Here is a 21,940-nt window from a genome sequence, read left to right as displayed (position 1 = left end):
TTGGAGATTGCAGTCAACTTTCTTACCCAACCCAATTCAAGTGCAGACTCCTACCATACAACCACTATTCATCTGTAGTGAGTTTAAGGTGTCAATTCGCTCTTTACCTCAGCCGGGTGTTCACATCTATTTACTTTGGAGGAGGCTGTAAAACTTGTGAAAGGAGTCTGATATGAGTAGATGAGTCAGTGAAGCTCACTTTTCACCGTTGACAGTGAAACGAAGGTGAGTTGCTGAAGATATAATTAACTTTTCTGTTGGTATGTGCTGCTGCTTTTGTCTGTGTTAGCCTCTGTTAGCGGCTGCTAGCCTCTGTTAGCTGCTGTTAGCCTCAGTTAGCAGCTCATTATTATGCACGTTAAAGAGCCCTGACTTCACTGACTGTATCTAACAACATGTTTTATGAAATAGGACTTGAAATGAGCGATTGAGACCACAAACTCACAAGGAACATATGGAAAGGAAGTGAAAAGTAGTGATTTTGTCTTAGATTCCTATACCATCATTCTTCCCCTGATGAAAATTAGAAATACTACAGGTTTAAAACACTTCAATTCTTAATTTCTATATCCATCTTTTATATGCAATCCCCTACTCCCTCAAGTCCAAACCAGATGGTTTCCCATGAATGTCAAGAGGTTAACCAGTTAAAACTAGGGCTCAATGCTATGAGGTAGTGATTACATACATGTGCTGTTGATTCAATTTGGCCTTTCATCTCAGGCTGAATATACAAGGTCTGTGTTGTTTCCAAAAAACAATTCAACAGTGAGACCAGGTGCACATAGGTGTGAGAGCGGGCAAAGCTCCAAGCAATCTGCCAAGTATTTTCAAAGTCAAAGTCAAAGTCAACTTTATTTGTCAATTCTGCCACATGTACAGGACATACAGAGAATAGAAATTTCGTTACTCTCAAACCCTAGATGAAATAGCAAATGAACATTTAAATATAAGAGAGTGATTAAAAAATGCAAATAAAATAATTAAAAAGTAAAAATTTAAATAAATACAATACAATTTAACAAGAAAGCTATGCAATATACAATATACAGTATTCAGGTAAGGGTAAATGACATTGAGTGTACATTGAGTGTTCTCTACATTCCCACTTTAGATGAAGTTTGTGTACACTGCTGAGCAGAAGCAATCACCGCTGTGATGACAGCAATTCAGGTGGGGCACTTTCACCAAAGAATGACTGGAACCAGATCAGGAATAGATTTGCATCGGCTGATAACCTCCAGCACATTTGGAGCTTCCTTTTGAATGAATCCCGTTTAAAGCCAGATTCACAGACTTTAATTGAAGGAACATATCTGTGCTGCACACTTACTAAATATATCCTAAACTCACCTGAACTGTAAAAGTTTTTCATTTGTGTGTTTTTAATTGAGATAAAATGCAACATTAATGGTGTACAACAAGCAGCAACTCCTGGGTGAAGAATGGAAAAATAAAACCAATGCATATGTGCCAAAAGATGCAAAAAAAAAAAGCGGAGGGGGGCCCTTTAGCCTCGTTTCAAAAGCAAGTCAGTCCTCACAGATTACCACATTAAAATGCTCAGCTTTACAGCAGAAATAATTATGTTTACAGCCTGGTACAAACAGTTTTGTTCTCCATAGGTCATTTGTACATTCATGCAGCTGCACAAGGTGTGAGTTTGCTTATGACTCAACCGTTTAAGTGTTATTATGGTTATACATTAATGGAGGTATGGGCATTTTGAGTGATGGATGTGTAAGCTGCTAGCTGTCTGCTACACATCCCCTCAGCTAATTGAATTAACTGAACAGGACTTTTCAACCTTGTTTGTCGTGTTGGTTTCTTTTAGAGTAAGTTTAATGCAGTTATCTGACAAATAACATAACTGATGTGCAGTTAGTTGTCTTTGCTCGAGCTTTTGTGAGTGTGTTTGCAGTGACTTAACACTAATTCCTCAGTTCACCTTTCCACTAATGATGGTCACATCTGGTCGCTGTTCAGCACCCTAAAATGAAACCTTGCACCCCAAAGGATACACAGGTATGAGTCCTGAAACATCATCAAACACAATCTTATTTTCAGCACCTCAATCCTCAGACATGATAATGAACCACACCAGTGTGTTAGACTCCACTGTGTTGGATAGACCTCTGACTGAGGTTCTGTGATGACCTACTTAAAGCTGGCTGGCTGCAGATAGCAGCAGCAGCTCACGGACCGTCCACGGCCGTCGGGCTCACCGTGCACGTCCCAGCATGACGAAGAGAGTCTCCTCCGCAGGCGGGCATCAAATGATAAAAATAAATAGAAGCACAGAATCAACCCAGCAACACAGCTGTTATGTAATTCAAATGTTGCCCCAGTTACTCGCGAGAGCTGCTGCTGCAACTCTGGGCCATCACTGAGCTACATAACCTGATGCAGATTATATAGTCCAACCCAGACTGTTACATGAATAAAATGCTGATAACAATGACTAAGACTCCACTCCCTGCACATGCATTTACAATACATCAAACACAAACATAATCAGAAAGACGGAAAAGCTCGAGCTCTGGACAGCTTTCAGCAAACAAACTCAGGAACATGAGTACAATGAGGAAACACGGCGCATATGTAACTGACATTCAAGCCCTCTGATTGCCAAATTACCCACATTGACAGAAGCTAGGCCATGTAATCCATCCAAGAGGAGCAGACATAAATATTTTACCTGTTCCTCAGCTGACATATGGCATTTTGTCTTCATTTTTGTGTTGCTAGTGTGAACTGAAAAAGCCTTCGGGGGCATCCCTCAAGTGGAAAATACATTTCATCATCACAGCAGGCCATGAAACTCAAGCTACTTTCTGCATGAAACATGGGTGTAATCTTACATAAAGGGGACAACTACTGGTCATCTCTCTGGGATTAATCTGCAGTCACACAACCAGCAGAGCCTGATTTTTCAAGTGACACAGAAGGAAAACGAGGGCATGAACGCTCATGCCTGTCGTCTGACGGAATGTCAGAAACCGCCTCTTGTGTTTTCTCAGATGCCTGAAAAAATAAATGTATCGGAGCCTCATATCCTCCCAGGAAAAGGAGTGTTTACAGGACTTAGTGGGTTTATCTGTGCCAGGGCCAGCTGGGCCACAAGGGCCATGGACAACATGTCCCGCATCAAGCACTGGAAGGATAAAGACGCAGGTCGGCCTCGAACTGACTGACTTTCGGTCGAACAAAGCCTCATTTAACTAAAGGCATGACGGCACGGTCAATAGCAACGTGCAATATGTGCATATTGGAGTATTGAGCGACATAATAACCCTCTTCTTCAACTTCAAGATTTGCTCCGCTTTTCATGGCATGGAATCAAATCTGCTGCAAACTGCCACCAGATCTACACTGGACATTTACCAAAAATGCTCCAGGCGTCTACATGTCCCACTACTAAAGCAACCCAGTGCTCCTTCTGCTCCTGCTGCCCTGAGTAGGAATAAATCATTAGAGAGAGAAGAAAATAGTTGAGTTGGAAAGAAGGAAACCAATAGGAGAAAACAAAGACACAAAGTGAGAGTGAAATTAACAACATACCAAAGGCAGAAAGAAGCCGATATATTTAATAAAAAAAAGGAGAAAGTGGGAAAAGGGAGAGAAAAAAATGCATGCATGGATAGTTGAGTGGGCAAATGTGAGCATGTTGAATCATAAAGCCATATCACAAACATGACCCAGATTCAGGCTCACAGTAAACCAGGCCGCTGTGTGTCCAATTTAAGCAATTAAAGCCACAGTGTGTCTCACATCAGCCCGTATCGGCACGTCTGGAAGTTCTCTAAGGATCACACGTTCAGCGAAAAACAGACATCATCCAGTCATCGTGTGCTGTGTCAAAGGAAGTTACATATTCACAAAGCTAAACCGCGGTGAATAAATGATAAACCAGGAAGTGTCTCGCCTTCCTAAGAGGATTTAAGTGTGTCACCACAGTGAATCTTCGACATCCTCAACTCTCAGTTTAAGAAGTAAATTACTGACAGACTCAAAGGTTAATGCCAGAGAAAATCAAGACCGTTTTCTGAGGAGCTACTTTTTCTTAATTGTCTAATTTACATTGTTGTATATCACATTCTTTCAGTCACAGATTTTCCTGCATTTCCTTGATTAGCAACAACGATTCAGTGAGGACAGTGACTGTGGACATCTGGATGTGAAGTGACTGTAAAGGTGCTGCTGGGGTTAAAACACCGACTGTTATGTAACGTCGTGTTAGATGTATTCATGGACAGATAAAAAGTATGGAGGGCCATTTAGTTTAGTTTGGCATAAATATAATTTTTTGAAAAAAGGAATTATTCATCTCATAATTTCATTTCTGTAACTTTTATTAAGGTTTTTTTTCTATACTTCTACATTTATTCCAGGCTATATTGTTTCTTTCAAAGTTTATTCATTTATTTATTTATTTTTAGTTACTTATGCATTTCCCATTTATTTCTATATTCTTACAATATTTTGTTTGTTTAATTCTCAATTTTATTTATTTCTTTATCAATCTATGTACATTTCTCTAATTATTTCTATCAATTTTTTATTTATCACTTATTCCATTCAATTTCTTTTTAAATTCTCCTCTATTCTTTACATTTCTAAATATTTTTCTTTTCTTTTTTATTATTGTCTTAAGTATTAATTTCCATTTTTCTATATTTAGATGCTACTAACAGTGAGCATAAGTGCATAAACACTAAAAGGGTCATTTTAGTCCGTTGCTAGGTGGTTGCTAGGCAACATGTTGACATTAAAATATATCATACATAAGCCAAGTTTTGAGCATATGAATTCGATTTTATTATTGTGAAGTTAAACACAACACTTTTATAAGGTTTTATAGTTGCACAAACACTAATAAAGGGTCATTTTAGCCCATTGGCAGGTGGTTGCTAGGTAACATGACAATGTTACAAAATGTCATACATAAGTCAAGTTTTGCATATATAAATTAGATATAAATTAGATATTACTATCATGAAGTGATGCAACGCTTTTATAAGGTTTTGTAGGTGCCTAAACACCAAAATTTGTAATTTAAGAGTGGCAGGTGGCACACATCACAATATGTGATATAGATAAGAACCTTCAGGGGTCTAGGATGTATTTCACACCTCAACTCCTTAACAGGTGAGAACAGTTTGGTTTAATTTAAGTTTGTCCCCAAAGTAACAGACGCATACATAAAGACGTATAAATAAACTTTTCTTTCTTCCAGGGTGTATTTATATTTACTTAAATTCTACTTATTTCTGTTTACACTTTCACCATTTCTTGTCATCCAAAGAAAAGACTGTAAAATTACAGAAATCAATAGCATGTTCACTGGTTTCTCCTGTACGGACTCTAAGGACTGAGGCTCTCTTGCAGGTCAGGAGTAGGTAAAGAAAGGTCAGCAGAAAGCTATAAAGTCAGGTCAAGTCAATAGAGTGTGTAAACATGTTTCGACTTCTTTAGAGACTGATGGTCTGTAACGCAGGCAACAAACTACAAATTAAACCCCTGACCTGCAGCATAAGCATGCATACGTTATTTAACGGCTTTACAGCGTTTCGGGGTTTGTTTTTTGTTTAATTGGTTAGTCACATGGACAAACTGCAGCTTTAAACATTTGCCATTTCATTTGCAACAAACGTGTTCTTGATGACTTCATCACTTCCTATATCTTCATGCTATTTTAAGACTCTTTGATTTATTATTTCCTGCGCAGTGACCGTACTGTATGCACCGAAGGGAAGGGGGGGTAAGCTTCTCTTCTCCCATGCAGACACAACACAGCAGGCAGTTAAAGGCTGCACTTGACATTCCAAAGAGGCTCTTTCGAGCAGATTCACCTTCAGTTAACCCTGAGACAAAACAAGTTTCCACTCCTGTGATTTGCAAGAGCGGCCCGGCATAAAGATAAGCCTGTCAGTCACCGGTGGGCAAAGAGTGTTTCACAAACAGTCATGGCAGACTGTCCTTTCTCACTTCTGTTTGACACGTGGGTGTGTTTATGCACTTGGGGGAAAAAATTAAATCTCGGTGTAGCTTTGACATTCTTGCAAGCTAATTAATCTCAGTCTGTAAAAGGCTTAACATCACATTTTTGTGCTCAACAGTGAATAAAAGAGGGTCATGAATGGGAAAGATTTGAAGACAGGAAATGAAACATTTTTCATTCCCACCAGATTGAATAAACAAAAACAGAGCAGGTATTTACCATGAGCACCGCCAACTGCTTCGTGGGAAATGCAGTCCAAACAAACCACAAGCAATGGTAGCATGGTCCCAAAAGCAATACCCACACAAAACTCACTCACAAAGGTTTAACAGTGCGATTAAAGGAAAAAGCAGCCACTGCTTTGAAAATTGAAATATCAGCAAAAAATATTTATTTCATGTGAATTACCACTATAATCTTAGGCAATAGCCAATAAATACTGTCCACTTCCTGACCGAGTTAATAGTCTAACAAAATAACACACTGACGGTGTTTAGGAATGACTTACCAGTATGTTGCTGTCAAGAGACAATCTCTTTAACTGTTCTCTCCTCTCCAGCTGTCTGTTCATGCTTCCGCTGCCCTGCAGTGATCCATACACCTGGACAGTCCTTCAGGGAGGGGAAAGGGGCGGAGTGGAGGACAAAAGGACAGTGAAAAAGTCAACAAGGAAAACCTCATATCAGGTGGGTCGTATTTCCGCTGTTACGAGGGCTTTCACCTTTTACAGTGAGATCAAAGTCCAAGTTAGGAGCTGCACAGTCCAGTCACACACTATCCCTTCCCCCTTATTTGTGTAACGCTTCATTCGGTCTCTGTTGCCGTACTTTCAGCCAAAAGCTGACAGGACACTGGGATCACAGTGTTCCTGTTAGCCGTGTCTTACCGCTTGCTCTCGGCGTCACCCAGGCATCCCACCCTCTACCCCAACCCCAAACCCCAATCTACAGCTCTTTGTTTTTCTAGGCCTCTCCAAACAGCGCTGGGAACCAGTCCGACCTGGCCTGACTGAGGCCACAGCAGAAGATAAACACTTCACTTCACGCATACTACTCCTTTACAAAGAACTACGGTTTTACACTCACTGCGGTGGTGTACAGAGTAAGTATACCACTTCCTCATTGGTGAGCATGTGGTCAAAGGTCAGCTGTTGGATGCCTCGGGGTCAGAGACAATGTCAGTGCAACTCAACTTGCTCTAATGTTATGTAGTTAAGGCAAAGGTTGAAATTAAACTAAAGAATACAGGTAATTATGTGGATTGCATTTCATGTAAAAAAAAATGGTTAGCATTAAATGTGGCTATGACGCACTTTCCTTATTAGTTATTAGTCTGCAGTGATAGATCTAAATCTCATTTAGATCTAGATCTACAGTCTCATTTATTTAAAAAAAAAAAAAAAACCCTCTTAGCCATCTGTCTCACAGGCCTAAACACCAGTTGGCAACCCCCCAGCAAAATATAATCACTTAAGAAAAATGTGTGTTCTTCAACCGGTTGGTGACTAGTTACTGGAGGTAGCTTTTGCTAGCTGAAATCGGTCCCAAAGAGGGTGTTGCAGCAAAAACCTTGTGATTGCTTTAATTGCAAACTGATTTTCAAGGTTACCCATAGTTTGCATGAATGACACCAACTTGTCTTTAAATGCTCACCATTTACTTGCCAAGCATTGGCAAAACTATGATAAGTGTATTTGCAGACAAGTTAGTTTCTTACATACAATCTAGAGGCAATTGCAAGAACCTACTAATTAACTGTATTAATTATATTAATTCTATTATTAAAGATTAGGCTTTATCACTACCTATTAGCTAATAAGGAAAGTCTTTGCTGAGGCCATAAATAATGTGAGAAGTAGGGTTGTTTTCTCATAGACCTTTATGCAACATGACTTCTTTTTCCAGCCAGGAGTTGCCCCCTGCTGCCCATTAGGAAAATTGGATCCTGGTTTCAGGTTGCATTCATCTTTTCTATGCCCATCTTTTCTATGCCCACAGTGACTGCAACTCTGATATGGTTTAGATAATTTAGCATTTAATAAGGTTTACAATTACTGACCAAATCAGCTACAACTGGGGAAAACCCTGTGTACCTCTTTGTGACCAGTTTCATGCCAGCAATCTTGAGCAACCACTCACCTACTGGTTAGGAAATTCACATTTTTCCATTGCAAACAGAGGTCGCCAAATGACTGAGGCCTTGTAATATGGCCACCCTGTGTTAAACAAGCTGCTTTCCAATTCTGTGAGCATGCAGTGTCCTTGGTTTTCAATCAAATAGCTGATAGCTAAAAGGTTCAACTCAAAACCTCAGAAGTAGCTGAAAAGTGGTGACACAATTGTTAAGTCTACCTTTTACATGGTGGATTTGGTTTAGATCATAGTTAATATCATACTTGAGAAGTTCAGAATAGGCAGAACTTGGAAAAGGCATTTATGAAATTTATAAGGTAAATCTACAGTCCTGCTCTGTATCACGATTTACTAGGTTCAGAGTTTAGGTGATATGTGCTTACCCTCCTCACAAACCTACTTATGCAACAAACAAACCCTTTTGCATCCACTGCAGGCGCTATCCGTTACACCCTGTCTAAAGCTTCAGCAGCATGACTGCACTTGTCAAATATGCCCACACATCAACATGACATGTTCCATCCACTGCCAATCTGTTAAGTCCAAACTTATCGACATGAAACATCAGGATCAGCCGCTGCCTTTTCATCCAGATCTGATCTTATATTTTGAAACATGATACTGTCCCTTTCTGCCCTATTTCTGAACAGCCCTGGGCAATCAAGTGTAGCGGGAATTTCTCTAATCAGCAAACAGGATGTGAAATGCTCTGTCTTTAATGACACAGAAACATCAGACTCCTGACCGTCTCACTTACTCTGGCTTTGTGATGACTAATTGTGAAAGTGTTTTGCAACAGATGAAATGATGGTCTATGTTTAGCATGCATTTTAGTTTGGTCTATTTTCTCCTGGAGATTAGGAGAGGAAGTAAATCTTCCCTTGGATTCAGAGATAGGGGGTTATAGGAAATTGAGAGTAAATGATTAAAATGGATTACAGGACAGCGCTTGATTACACAGACCCAACAAAGAAACCATGGATGGCATTTTCCTTTGGGTGTACAGTGTGAGGGATGAGGCAGTGGATCGATGGGAAGTGATTAAGATGAAACAAACACCTTACAAGCCACATATCAGGGACACTGAGATAAAGGCAGGCAATAAAACACTGGAACACTGCTACCTTTGACATTTGAACAAACCGAATGATGTTTTGTCTTAGTGCTGTCAGTTGCCCTTAGTACCAGGTAACATTCAGTAACAGCTCAGAGAACAAAATGGATCAAAAAAGCATATTTAACACTGATAACAAGAGAAAGTGGAACATTGTTACAATATATACAGTTATAAAGTTAAGCACATAAACACAAGTCAGGGGCTGTACAATTAACTGAATTTAGTCTAGATCATTTTCTGGCTTCTTACTTACACTTAAAAGCCAGTGGAAACCTTTTAAGCGATGAGGACATGTACATCGTGGACAGGAATGCGGGTTTGAGTGGGAAGTCATCAAGACCATTTATGTGAAAGGGGGACAATCATCTCTGAACTGAGGAGGGGGCTTAAGAGTACATCTTTCACCATCTGACAATGTTGTGATTGCAGCCATTCCCCAACTCTCTGTGAATGGTACTCATGGTCATTGATCAATTGTCATGAGCGTTTGCATATCAATGATCATGTAACTGACCTCAAAGCCCAGTGTTCATTCAATGGCTCTAGTTTCAGTCATTACGCAAAAGTACTGTTTATAAGGTTGGAGAAACCTGCAGGCAGCTGAGACTGAAGAAGTCACTTGGATGAGTGACGAAGCCTTTCTCCCACAGAAAGCGCTACGTCCAGATAAACAGAATCAACTTTCTGGTATTTCGTCACCTGCATGATTGAGCATGTATCACGACAATTTTTGGCTTTGATCAAAACAGTTGAGCAACACTGCAAGTTTGCAAAGCAAAGGCAAATCACACTAAACTTGTAAGCTCTTGTAGGGATGTGTGTGTGTGTGATTGTGGGGCTTGTAGTGAAAAAGTGCTACATAACAACAGGTTCATGTATCAACAGTGGAAATTCGTTCAGGTAAGGTTTTATGATACGGCCCGCAACTAAGACCCCTTACTCACGCAACTTGCATTGTCAGACATTCCTCTGTCACTCCTTTTCTTTAAATGTGTGAACAGAACAAGCTGCTTTGATGAGGCTGTGACAGGATATGTTTTCTGTTTGTGTGATCTAGATTTTACAGCATTACACAGCTATCACAAGGAAGACGAGTTAGTCTGTAATTGCTTTGGTTTGTTTCGTCGGCACTTCTTAAAGAATAATAGTTGGCGATGAAGTGTGAAATACTTCCAAGCCTCGATGATAGAGTGTAATCCTGGGCTCTACAGTAAAGAACTAATCAATATCTCATCCATTAAGCATTCACTGGGCAGATGTGGTGCTCATGGAAGCATGGAAATCTGATTGCTGCTGAAAGTTACGGCCGTGGCCGCCGTCTGTAAAAGTCAAAGCCATGGCCAATTTTCCTCAGACGACAGACTTGTTGACTGTCGACCGATCGTTCGTATTTCTCGGTTGCTTGGTTTTAAAGGAAATGAAACACTTGGGGTCTGTTGGCCATGATGAATGCTCTTTTAAATATGGATTGACAAACAGTAGTTTTGGACGAGCTATTAGAGATACAGACATTAGAGTAACTCAGTCTCCATCTACATAATGTGATTTTCTCCTGCGTTTAGCTGAAGTTATACTTCATATTCCAAGAACTGACACCACTTTGCAAGCATTTATGACAATCCAGGGGCCTCTCTGCAACTGTCCCGCCTCCCTCCTCATTCCCCGTGATTTACACCTAAAGCAATTACTGATATGTTAAACTGGACTAGTGTTGACCTACGCAAAGTGACACGCGTCAACGCCTATAGTCCACACGGCCCCCAGCCAGTCGGCAACCAAGGCAGTGGGATGGAAAGGATATAATCAAAGGAGGCCAGGAGGACGCTGACATCTGGGAGTCTTTGTGCTGTAGGCCTAATTAGATGCCAGGGTGAGGGAAGGAGGGAGGAAAGGCAGGATGGTGTGTGTGTGTTTGTGTACAACACAAAATGGGGGTTGTTTGAGGTGGGAGTCATTTTTTAACATCTGCTCCAGGAACAAGAGAGGACCCAGCTGAAGTCACAGAGCCCCAGACAGCTCTGAAACTACAACAGGGATAATGTGAGGGGATAACAGCTTAATGATAACACTTAAACCCATTGAGAGATCGCTGTACAGAAAACAGCCTCGTGGATAAATGGCAATAACAAGCCCAGATTGTCCATGAATATGGATCGTCATGGCTCCGGTTTGATACTGTTCTTTTGTAAGGTGGGATAAATTAGGCAGCTGTGCATTTATTGCAGTCACTGGCTTTTTTTTTGTTACTGGCCCTCTTAACTCTATTGCAGGGCTGAATAATCATACAGTAAAGGGACCTCCTGAAGAAACACTGTTGCTCCACCCTCTGGCTTTTGATTCGTAAGTGTTACAGAGATCACACTCTGCCTCAAGTGACAATACCGCCCTTTGTACCTAGTATAGTAAGGCATTCTCCCACGCATATTCTCGCTTCGCCACAAATAAGAAAGTCCTTGTCGTGGTTGGTTTAAGCAGGGGGTGGCCTGAACTTTGGCACTCGCGCAACAAAACATTTAACTGAGCAATGGGAAATTATTTCCCCCTCCCTTTATGTATACAGTATGAAGTGGTTTAGTCACGGGTTATATAATAAATTATATGATAAATAGTGGAGCAAATACATGTAAGCCTATATTTAAATGGCCATCTGGAGCCAAAGATTAGCAGTATGGGGGCTTTTTTGTATAATTAGTGGAAACCTTTAGGTCTTGGAAACAAAAGCCTCTTGGCCAAATGGTAACTCTGAACTCTGTGATCAATACCCCAAAATGGGGGGCAGGGGTGCCAGGAAGTGCCAGGGCCTGAAAATGGATGGTAGTGGTGGTGAGGGGAGATTGGACATTGATTGGTGCACCCCCCTTTTGCCCCAGGAACCAATTCATTTTTGTGTCTGTACCCTGTGCGCTGGCTTGAATTAAGGATGGGGGGTGGCTGAAACGGGGTCAGCACAGAGGCATCCCCTACGGTCCACAGCCTAGTTCTCTTTATTTTTCTTCTTCTTCTTCTTCTGAATGATCCATCCGGACTGCCATGTCCGCTGCGACTGAATGAATGAATGAATGACCGGGGAGAAGATTATACGTTTGAGCCTCGCTTTTAATTTGCTGCAGTGGGAGGGTAACGTTTTGGGAGTGGGGGCTGCTATTACTTTCCATTCATGGGGGAGAAAATTGAAGCATGCGAGTGCCTGATTTGGGGTTTTTAATGTGTGGAGAGAGAGCAGCACAGATGGCCTGTGCTGATCGGATGTTTTGAGTCCCTCTGCTGGCCGGCCTGTCTCATCCTGCCTCTGCATGTGTCCCGGTACAGTTGGCACAACCTAACGTGGAATTACAGCGTCTGAGGGTCCCAAACAATAGGCCGTATTTTACACTGGCCTGTTGTTGCTGTCATGCTCTAAGGAAACCAATCATTAAAATGAATGTTTTGTCTAAATGTTGTATAGCCTCTGCCACGGTATATCAGTGTTTAGACTGTGCTGGTAATCAGGTTAAGTGAGGTGAGTATTTATCATGTGGGTGTGAAGATGTGAGGCTTATTGCCAAGGCTAACAGGTCAATGTAACACGCTCTTTAAAATGAATACTGATAATCCAGGCGAGGGATGATTCGCATACGCTTTATGCTTGCTTGTGAAACCATGATTATGTTCTTTCATTTTAATCTTATACGAGGAGGCCAGTCTCAGCATGCGCATGTTTATCAGCACCGAGATTATGCGGCATGAGCATGTGTGTCTCCTTCTGGCACTTAAACTAGATTATTAGAAAATTATGGGCTTGTGTTGAAGGTATGGAAAGGATTTGTAATGCACATGTCTGCATAACTGTGTGCAGGAAAGCATGGTTATTTGCTTAGGCCTTTAGTTCTCAATGTCATTATGATTGCAAAGGAACAAGGACAGCCTATGCATAACTGAATAAACAGCCTACGTCCTTTGAACACAGTGAGAATGACTACAGCTGGCGAGGCCGAGTGAAGACAAACTCGATTAGAGCTGCAGTTTATTTTCATTTTCAATTTACCTTACTAATATGGAGGCCCTAAAGTGTCATAATAATTTTGAAAGTGTGTGGTTAGTCATAAGCTGTGTCCCAAAACGTCGGCTGCATCCGTCGGAGGACTTGGCCTTCGCGGCCTACGTGGGCTGGGTCCTTCGAAGACCAAGAAGGCTGGAAGTGTGAGACTGTGAAATGGGACGGTCTAGCCTTCAGATTTGCGTCAACGCTGTCTCGGTGGAGTTTAATAAACTCGGCCGTCTGCTCCTTGCTATCTAAAATATAACAGGACACTGGCGTAAATTCTCGACTAGGGATGGGTACCGGTGTCGGCACCGGTTCTGACATAAACGGTAGTAACCAGACCGAAAAGCAGCGCACATTTCGGTGCTTTTTTTCGGTGCTTTTTTTCCTGAGCTGTGATACACTTTAGATTCTAGCCAATCATTTTACGTTTCCGAGGATAGTTGGCGGGGCCAGGTACGTACGTTCTGTTAGAGCAGAGCTACAGATTAAAAATGTCCAAGGCGAAGCGGTCAAAAGTCTGGCTGTACTTCACAGCAAAATATGCAAACTCAGCAGCCTGCAACAAGTGCTTTAAGCTGATACTGTGATACTGTCAAAGGAGGTAACACCTCAAATCCGATGAAACACCTGGCGACGCATAGCGTTTTTTTTAAAAGCCCAGAAATGCGTTGTATTTGATAGCTTGCTGCGAGACCTCACACCGAGCACATCTACTGCGGGTGGGTTGCCTGTTATGCAACATCCCCCAAAAACACGAAGAGGAGAGTCCTGGCCCCTAGCCCTGCCAGTGTAGCAGAAATGATGACAGATGATGGTGGCAGCAGCCGTTCTTCTCTGCGTGAGTAGCTAATTTACGTTGAGTAGGCTAACCACGTTATTACATTAATGCATGTAAGGTGAACTAGCAAACATCATCATAGCTACATGCAGCTGTCCTCTTGTTTGATGGCAGATGCTCCCTTCACCCTGGCTAAAAAGGCTAAAATGACCAAAGAAAAAGTGGAAAACAGTTAAACATGAGAGGTTTAGGACAAAGTTTGTGTTTTTTCCATTGTTTAAGCACTGCTTCCAGCCAAGAGTGATACCATATATGCCCCATAGCTGCAGAAAACGCTAACATTGTTATATTTTTACAAAAAGCAGCTGAACATGAGAGGTTTTTGGACCAATTTTGTGTTCTCCATTCTTTAAGCACCGGTTTGAGCACCGTTTGAGCACCGGCACCGTTTCAAAAGTACCGATTTGGCACCGGTATCGGATAAAACCTAAACGATACCCATCCCTATTCTCGACCATCTCATACTTCTGTTTAATCAGTTTTCTGTTTGACGTTTATTCAGCTGTGTGAAAACCAAGGAAGAACCCACCCAATGGATTAATAAAGTTTTATTTAATCTAATAATCTAATAACTTTGATCTCAGTCAAACCGATTTACTCCAGAACAAATAAAACACAGAAAAAAGCCCAACAATTACATTTTTAAGTTATCCGAGTGACTTTTAAATCATGTTTAACCTGAGTAGCGAAAGACAGCGGGGTCTGAAACGATGAAGCCGGGAGTCCGCTGCTCTCGCCGGCTCGAGTGACCATTGAACCCCCCGGCTTGCTATCGAGCGGGTGGGTAACAGACGTCTCCGAAAACATCGGCGCACTTTTGCAAATATGCGATGTCTTGATAAACCGAGCTGATATTTGAAGTTTACACAGCTACTTTCTCGTCTGAAAATATGTTAAAAGTTTATTTTGTGACCCAGAAAGATTAATAAGAGTAATTTTAAAACTTAGTAGCGGCCGCCATTATTGGAAACTGAAATTGGCTGGGCCGTGCTATGAATTCTGGGATATGGTGGGCCACGAAGGACACACCCGACCCATCCTTCAAATTCGGGGAAATGAAGGACGCATTTGTTGGGCCGCATTTGAAGGAGTCGACGAATTGGGACAGCCTTCGTCGCCTGGCTGTGACGTAATCGGCCTTCAAATGCGGCCTCCAGAGGATGCATCCAGCATTTTGGGACACAGCTACAATGTTGTGTACTATCTTCACACAAGACAAAATAGTTTGTGGGTTTGTGACAATAATTATATTTATTAATAAATACACTAATAAATACACTTTGCTTATGGGCAACATAAATACTAATCATGTTTTTGACTGACATGTACAGTTGTGGTCAGTAGTTTACAGACACTCCTCGTGAGCATGAATGTCATGTTAATTTGTAATTTGGGGGGTTTTAATGGTTTTAAAAGCAGACTTGTCCAGTATCAGCACTGTGGGTGTTGTACCGGACTATCCATCTATGTTCCACCCCTTACCTATGACCATGTGATCTGGGTAACAGTAATAGTAATAATAATAATTAGCAGCCAAAATGAGTTTCCTTCGTAGGGTGGCTGGCTTAGAGACAGCTGATGTGGTTGGAGCATCTGGTTAGGATGCCTCCTGGGAGCCTCCCTTTGGAGGTTTTTCTGTGAAATTGGGAAGAAACCCCAGGCTAGACCAAGAGCACACTGAAGAGAATGTATATCTCATCTGGCATGGGAGCACCTCGGGATCTCCCAGGACGAACAGTAAAGTGTTGGTGGGGAGAAGGACATCTGGAAATGTCAGCTTTGCCTGCTACCACCCACAGACTGTGCAAAAGATGGCCACCATGACCTCACCCACTGGTTTTGGACTCCACTTTCTGATACGTCAAGGTTAGCGTTTTGGCCGCCCCCACGTTGGTTTTTGGAGCCAGAAGTTACCTTATATAGATAATTTATAGCTTGGTCACCAATCTACAACTAACAAAACAGTAGAATTTTACTCACCAAAACTGAAGTACAAACCTCTGAGGTGGCCACAATATCTGTAAGATTTTGGAGCTCCAACACTACATACACGGTGACTAGATGTATGGATATCCCATAACTCCAAATCCATTTACTCTCATGGCATGGCCATATTCAACCCAAAACTCCAACACATTTCTCCAACAAGCAACAATGAACAAACTGAATCTTTTGTAACGGTGTTCCACTAGTGTGTATCTGAAATCCCCATGCTAATGTTGTTCCTGTATGATCACAACAATGTTGGTCCATGATCAATATTGCAATTGACCAATCAATGGTTTGATAGTGATAGTTTTAATAGCATTAGGCTAATACTAGCTTAATGCTCAGCTGTCATAGGTCAGTTGCAATGTTGATCCTGGACCAACATTACTATGATGGTGTACGAATGACACCAACATGGCGATATTTTAGATCATGCCAAATTTCCAATTAGGGTGAGAGTGGAAAATTCCACCAGTAAAACTTTACCCATAGGATGAGTCTTCAATAATCCGGTTAAATGCAAGAGCCCAAAAAGATATCAAGAAACATTCACAAGATTCAGTCCAAATCAGACAAGAAAACACCTCAGAGCACCATACACTGCAGATCATTTAAATGCATCTTCAAGGGCAAATAAAGTTTATTAAAAAAAAAAAAAAAGAAGTAACATCTAAGTCCTCATTTAAGCCAGGATATTTAGTGGCCTATAATTTATAAATCCAAAAAGCTTCCCTTTGGTTATGGAGCCCTGGTAAATTATTTCATCGTATTGAAAGAGGAATGTGGTTAATTCCAATCGCTTGTACTGTAGAAGAGTTACTATTATGAAAGTCCAGGTAGTGTTTAGCCTTGGACTCATTAATGTTACTTGTGTGTATGGCATATTTGTTTTCCGCTAACCTGACCTCCAACCTCCAATCTTTTTGTTCTACCAAAGTAAAAAGAGAGCAGACTAGCCCCACCAGACTCAGGTCAGGACATCTGTCATTCAAGCCATTCCACTTACTCAGTTATCCAGCTGGATCAACCAGCCCCTCTCTCAGGCTACGTCCACACTAGCCCGGATAGATTTGAAAACGGCATTTTCATCTGAAAAACATGTTTTCAGTTGTTTTCAAAGAGTTCCGCGTCCACACAAAAACGGCCGAAAACGCTGACGTTGCCGTTCCGCGCATGCGTGAAACGCAAGACAACTCGACCTGTGTCATTTCCCTCTGCCATTTATTTACATTCCGGCTCTTTGAACCGTGGCGGCGAAATGGCAAGACAAAGCATGTTACCACTTGGGTTAAGTGGTCACATGACTGCATCATGACCAACATGCGTCACCGTTTTCCAAAGTCTGCATTTTCGAGTGTCCACACTGCGATGGGACAGCTCTGTTTTGAAATGTATCCGTTTTCGAGAGCGTTTTCCAAACGCTGCGTTTTTCCTTGGGGAAAACACCATCTCAGTGTGGACGGGAGGGCAAAACAGAGAGAAAATGATGCGTTTTCAAACAAAAACGCATTAGTGTGGATGTAGCCTCAGTCTGGTCCTGCCTGAGATTTTTTGCTATTAAAAGGGAGGTTTTCCTTCCCACTGTTACCAAGTGCTTACTGATAGGCGGTCATCTGATTTTGGGCTTTTCCTTGTATTATTGTTGGCTCTTTACCTTACAGTATAAAGTAAAGCAGTAAGGCTGTGAAGCTGATTTTTAATAATGTACAATTTAGCATTTGAACATGGGAGTTTATGGCAGACTACTCGAGTGAGAAGAGGAACTACCACTACTTCACTAGCTCAGTAAGATCCCAGTTTACATAAAATTATTACTTGGGTAAGATGACTCATTCATATGACAAATACATATTTTGTGCGCAAGATAATGCCTGGTAAAGACCAAATGAAAACTTCTTTCCACAATAAGTTGATAAGATTTTGCACACAAGATGAAAGAAATCCACCTTTTGAGATCCCATGGGCTAAAATAGCTTCTTGTTTCATAAATCAACAGTCCATAGCTTACAAGTGTTCAGTTCTATCAGATGTAATCTAGAGCAGATTTTGGATATTCAGAAGCTGGAACCAGCAAATGTTGGCAGTTGTCTGCCACGTTTCTGCCAAACGCTCACAGGCAAGGACAGCGTGACTAAGGGAGAAAAAACAATCCTGTATATTTAATAAGTAAGGAACAAACGGAGCTCCTCGTTATGCTTTTAAGCTGTAACTCGGAGGCATTTGTAAATCATTTGGTGTGCAATAACCAGACAGATTTTTGACACCTAGTTCTGCATTTTTAAACAGGGCTGTGCTTATATTTTCACTCGCTCTGTTCCAGTTCTGTCTCAATGTGGAGTCCTCCACATTGTGATGTTATTTATTCATACCATTTAATGATACATTTTACAGAATTTGCATGAAGCCTTCACAGTCGGGATGCTTCTTTGAAGATTGTATTAATATTTGACTTAGCCTACTTGTTCACTAAAGATGAGCTTGGCTGAGAAGACTGACAAAGCTCGTGTACTTTGCTTTCATTACTTCCTAAGTAAAATTGTGCCAAGTGAGATGTCTTTCTCAGTCACTTACAGTAACAAAGACTGTGCCCGAACCTGTCTGCCCTCTTTAGTCAGTGGTATTTAGCAGGCAATTTAATGTGGGGGTTTAAAAAAAAAAGGAGGGAGGGGTCGGAGGTCTGTCGGAGAGAAAAAAGAAAAACAATGACTACAATGTCGTCATCCTGTTCATGAGGGGAGTCCCTGCAATTCCCTGCGATTATCCCAGGACATTTTACATACACATCCTGGAAAAAAAAAAAAGTTAACTGAACATCCTGCTGGGGGACTTGCAGCGTGCTTCAGCAGCGTGACTCTCCACTGAACTCTCTCATGATAGTGCTTCAGGTAGAAAAAAAGCCAGAAAAATATTCTCCAAAGGCCCAGTAGTGATGCAGCATGCCAAGAGAGGGCAGAGGAATTTTCCAAGCGTTATCAAAATACACAACTGTGCCCCCTTCTCAGCTTGGTATGCGAGCATCATGCGATGGGCAGCTTGCTGAAAAACTGAACACATGCATTTCATCAGCAGGCTTCTGCTGACAGCTTGAGAAACAACAGCGTTTTTGTGCATGTTTATCTTTGCGGATGTTTTCCAATGTGCATTTTCTCTCAAAGAAGGATGTGAAAACCAAACACATTCATGTCTTTTTATGAGTTTATCACTTTTTGTTTTTAGGCTAATTTGAGCTGTTTACAGTAATGATTAGTCTGCTTTACGTTACATAAATTCCACAAATATATATTATAAAAATGCTTTTTAAAATGACAGTTGTAATAAATGTAGACTCTTTGTAAATCTGCTTGAGCTAGTTGTAATCAAGCAATTTTAATATTTCAGAATTAAATTAAACCACCTCTTTGATATTGTTTTATTTAAAAAACAAACAAACACAGTAATACAAGCCTTTATATCTATTTGCACACCAACATCTAGCAATTTTACATATCAGTAATTTCATATTTTTAAACATCACAAAAAATATTGTAAAAAACAACTTTACTAGCTCTTTCTTTAGCTAAATGATTTGCCAATTAGCGCATTGCTAAAATGTTACTAAACATGTTTTGATCTAAACAGCATTTTTATTTTAGCTTGACATTCCTCGCTCAGTTAATTATCCTAGCTACAAATTAGCTAGCCTAGTTGCTAATTGCATAGGCTAATTAATAGACTAGCTCATTTGTAGCAAGATGCTAACCTGAAATTTTGACTTCCCAATAGCAAAAAGCAGTTCTCAAAAGTGTATTTATTTTTATTTCATTTTGAAAAAAAGAAGAAGAAGAAATTAGCCAATTACTAATACGGCTACATGCTGGGTGGCAAATAAGTAGTGGATAGCAATCACAGATTCAACTGGGCTTACTTACAAAGCTAATTAGCTTAGTAAATAGCTGGCTAAATTTTGTTCTGAAATCTTGAAATTGCTTCTTACAACCAGCTAAATCACAAAGCATTTACATTTTTGGGGTTTCAGGTACTAATTACAAGTTAACTGGCCTTTTTAAAACTATTTTAACTACCTTTCCACAGACTTTGCATTAATTTGCATAATATAAGACAGAGGAAACATTACTGTAAATACTATAATTATCCCATAAAAGCTCAACTGTCAGCTTCATGGATTAATCTTGGAGTTTTAAAGTAAGAGTTCCATTTAAATGAATAAAAACAACTGAAAAACAGCAAAATAAAAAACTTTCATGTTGCAGAGCTACTATTACTACTACAGGAGAAAACAATACAAATTGAGTTAAACATCAAATTGGCACTAGCTGATATTAGTCAGCTAGCCCAATGAAGGTTTAAACTGCTCAGTTTCCCATAATGTCAGAAGACAAACAAGCAGGAATCCAAACTTACTCTGCGCCAGCCGGATCCTCTCCACTCAACAGGTCTGCAGCTCCCAGACTGTCAGGAGTGTTTTGGCTAGGAAGACAACCTGATGATGTGGACCTTTCTTTGATGGCAGCTGAAAACATGCTGTTGTAAATTCCCCTGGAAGTGTTGCACAGAGGGGGGGGAGGAGGGAAGTCACACACACAAACACACAACACTATCTGTGCTGCCAGCTCTGGAAGTCTGCAGCAACACCCAGTGAGACTTGTAAATAGAAGGGAGGGAGGGTGGTGGTGCTGGTGCTGGTGCAGGAGGGAGCTGGGGAGGCGTGGTGGGGCGGGAGGATAAGGAGAGTGAGGAGAAGTTCCACATTACATCAGCAGCAGCTGTTGACAGGCCTGCGTTTATTAACTAACTGCCAGGGCCGGAGGAGTCACACCACACAGAGCGCGCCCTTGCACACACACACACACACACATACAGAAATGTGCAAACACATGGATGGTTCCTCAGAATATAAAAGAGAAACACTATACTGCTGGGAAGCTCTTAAAGAGGAGCTTCTTTCCCAGGATTCACCTCTCTCTGCTTGGCTTTCAGGTGTTACCTGTCATGTGTTTACACTGGCTGCGAGACTTGCTGACTGGACTGGAAGAGCTGTTTGCCTGACTCAGACAGCAGTAATGGCATTACTGCAAAGAGAGGCCTGCTTCTGCATTCCTCAAGTGTCTTGGCTTGGCGGACTCCCCAGCCTCTTAGCTCAGCCTGTATTTCTCTCCCTCCCCTTCCCTGCCTCTCTTTCCTTCTCATTTAAATGGAGGCACATGACTCTCGGCTTCACTGCCAAGTATACTTCTCTGTGCCGGCCGCGAGCCACCACCAGCACTCTGCTTTTCATTGCCCTCTCTGCAGGGCACTCCTCAGAGAGTCTGCATTCCTTCGCTGCCACCCATCCGAGGCTCAAAGAGCAGCCCTGCCACTTGTATTAACCTCATCTCTCGTGCTATATCTCCTTAAATTCGGTTTGTTTTACTGATTTTTTGCAGGATGCACCAAAAACACAAAGTGCATTTGCTTGAAATAAGCCGGGGTTCCATGTTTTTCAGCACGACCGCCCACCGCTTCTCATCCCTAACCGCTGTGAACAAATGGTCTGCTTTCAGCCCGTCTCTGCTACATTCCTTGCGGTCTCAAATGCAATAATTTCTGCAGCAATTCCATTCTGTTTGTCGCATTCTTGCCCCGTAAGCTCACTGCATTGCAACATTGTTCACTCGGCGGAGGCAGAAGAAGATGGAGTGAGCTGACGACATTGCAATACGCCGGGGCGGTGGGGAGCTGGAAGATAAATGACTTCATGCGCGCGCACACACACACGCATGCACACACAAAAACACCTAAAAAGATTTCTGAGCTGCTTTGAAGGCAGAGCACACAAGAAAGAGTGAGATCCCCGGCCATC

General features: G+C 41.4%; 1 protein-coding gene across 4 annotated transcripts in view; it reads right to left on the bottom strand.

The window, feature by feature from the left end:
* LOC146641961 (nck-associated protein 5-like) overlaps nucleotides 1-20,643 on the bottom strand; it is a 188,676-nt gene extending 168,033 nt beyond the window's left edge. For 2 of the 4 annotated variants that reach the window (XM_085397949.1, XM_085397951.1), the window contains exons 1-2: nucleotides 20,503-20,639; nucleotides 6,510-6,612 (exon numbers count right to left, since the gene is read on the bottom strand). In XM_085397949.1, the coding sequence (XP_085254075.1) occupies nucleotides 6,510-6,612; nucleotides 20,503-20,621 (222 nt within the window). In that variant the 5' untranslated portion in view covers nucleotides 20,622-20,639. Of the gene's footprint in view, nucleotides 1-6,509; nucleotides 6,613-20,502 lie in introns of all 4 variants that reach the window. The other 2 variants (XM_085397959.1, XM_085397950.1) reach the window with 2 other exon arrangements.
* Between the last annotated feature and the right edge of the window lie 1,297 nt (nucleotides 20,644-21,940).

Source organism: Rhamphochromis longiceps, linkage group LG23 (genome assembly GCF_057381845.1).
Source record: "Rhamphochromis longiceps isolate RC_006_pf linkage group LG23, R_longiceps_female_GT1.1, whole genome shotgun sequence".
Taxonomy (NCBI): Eukaryota; Metazoa; Chordata; class Actinopteri; order Cichliformes; family Cichlidae; genus Rhamphochromis; species Rhamphochromis longiceps.
This window is presented reverse-complemented; position numbering and strand designations above follow the sequence as displayed.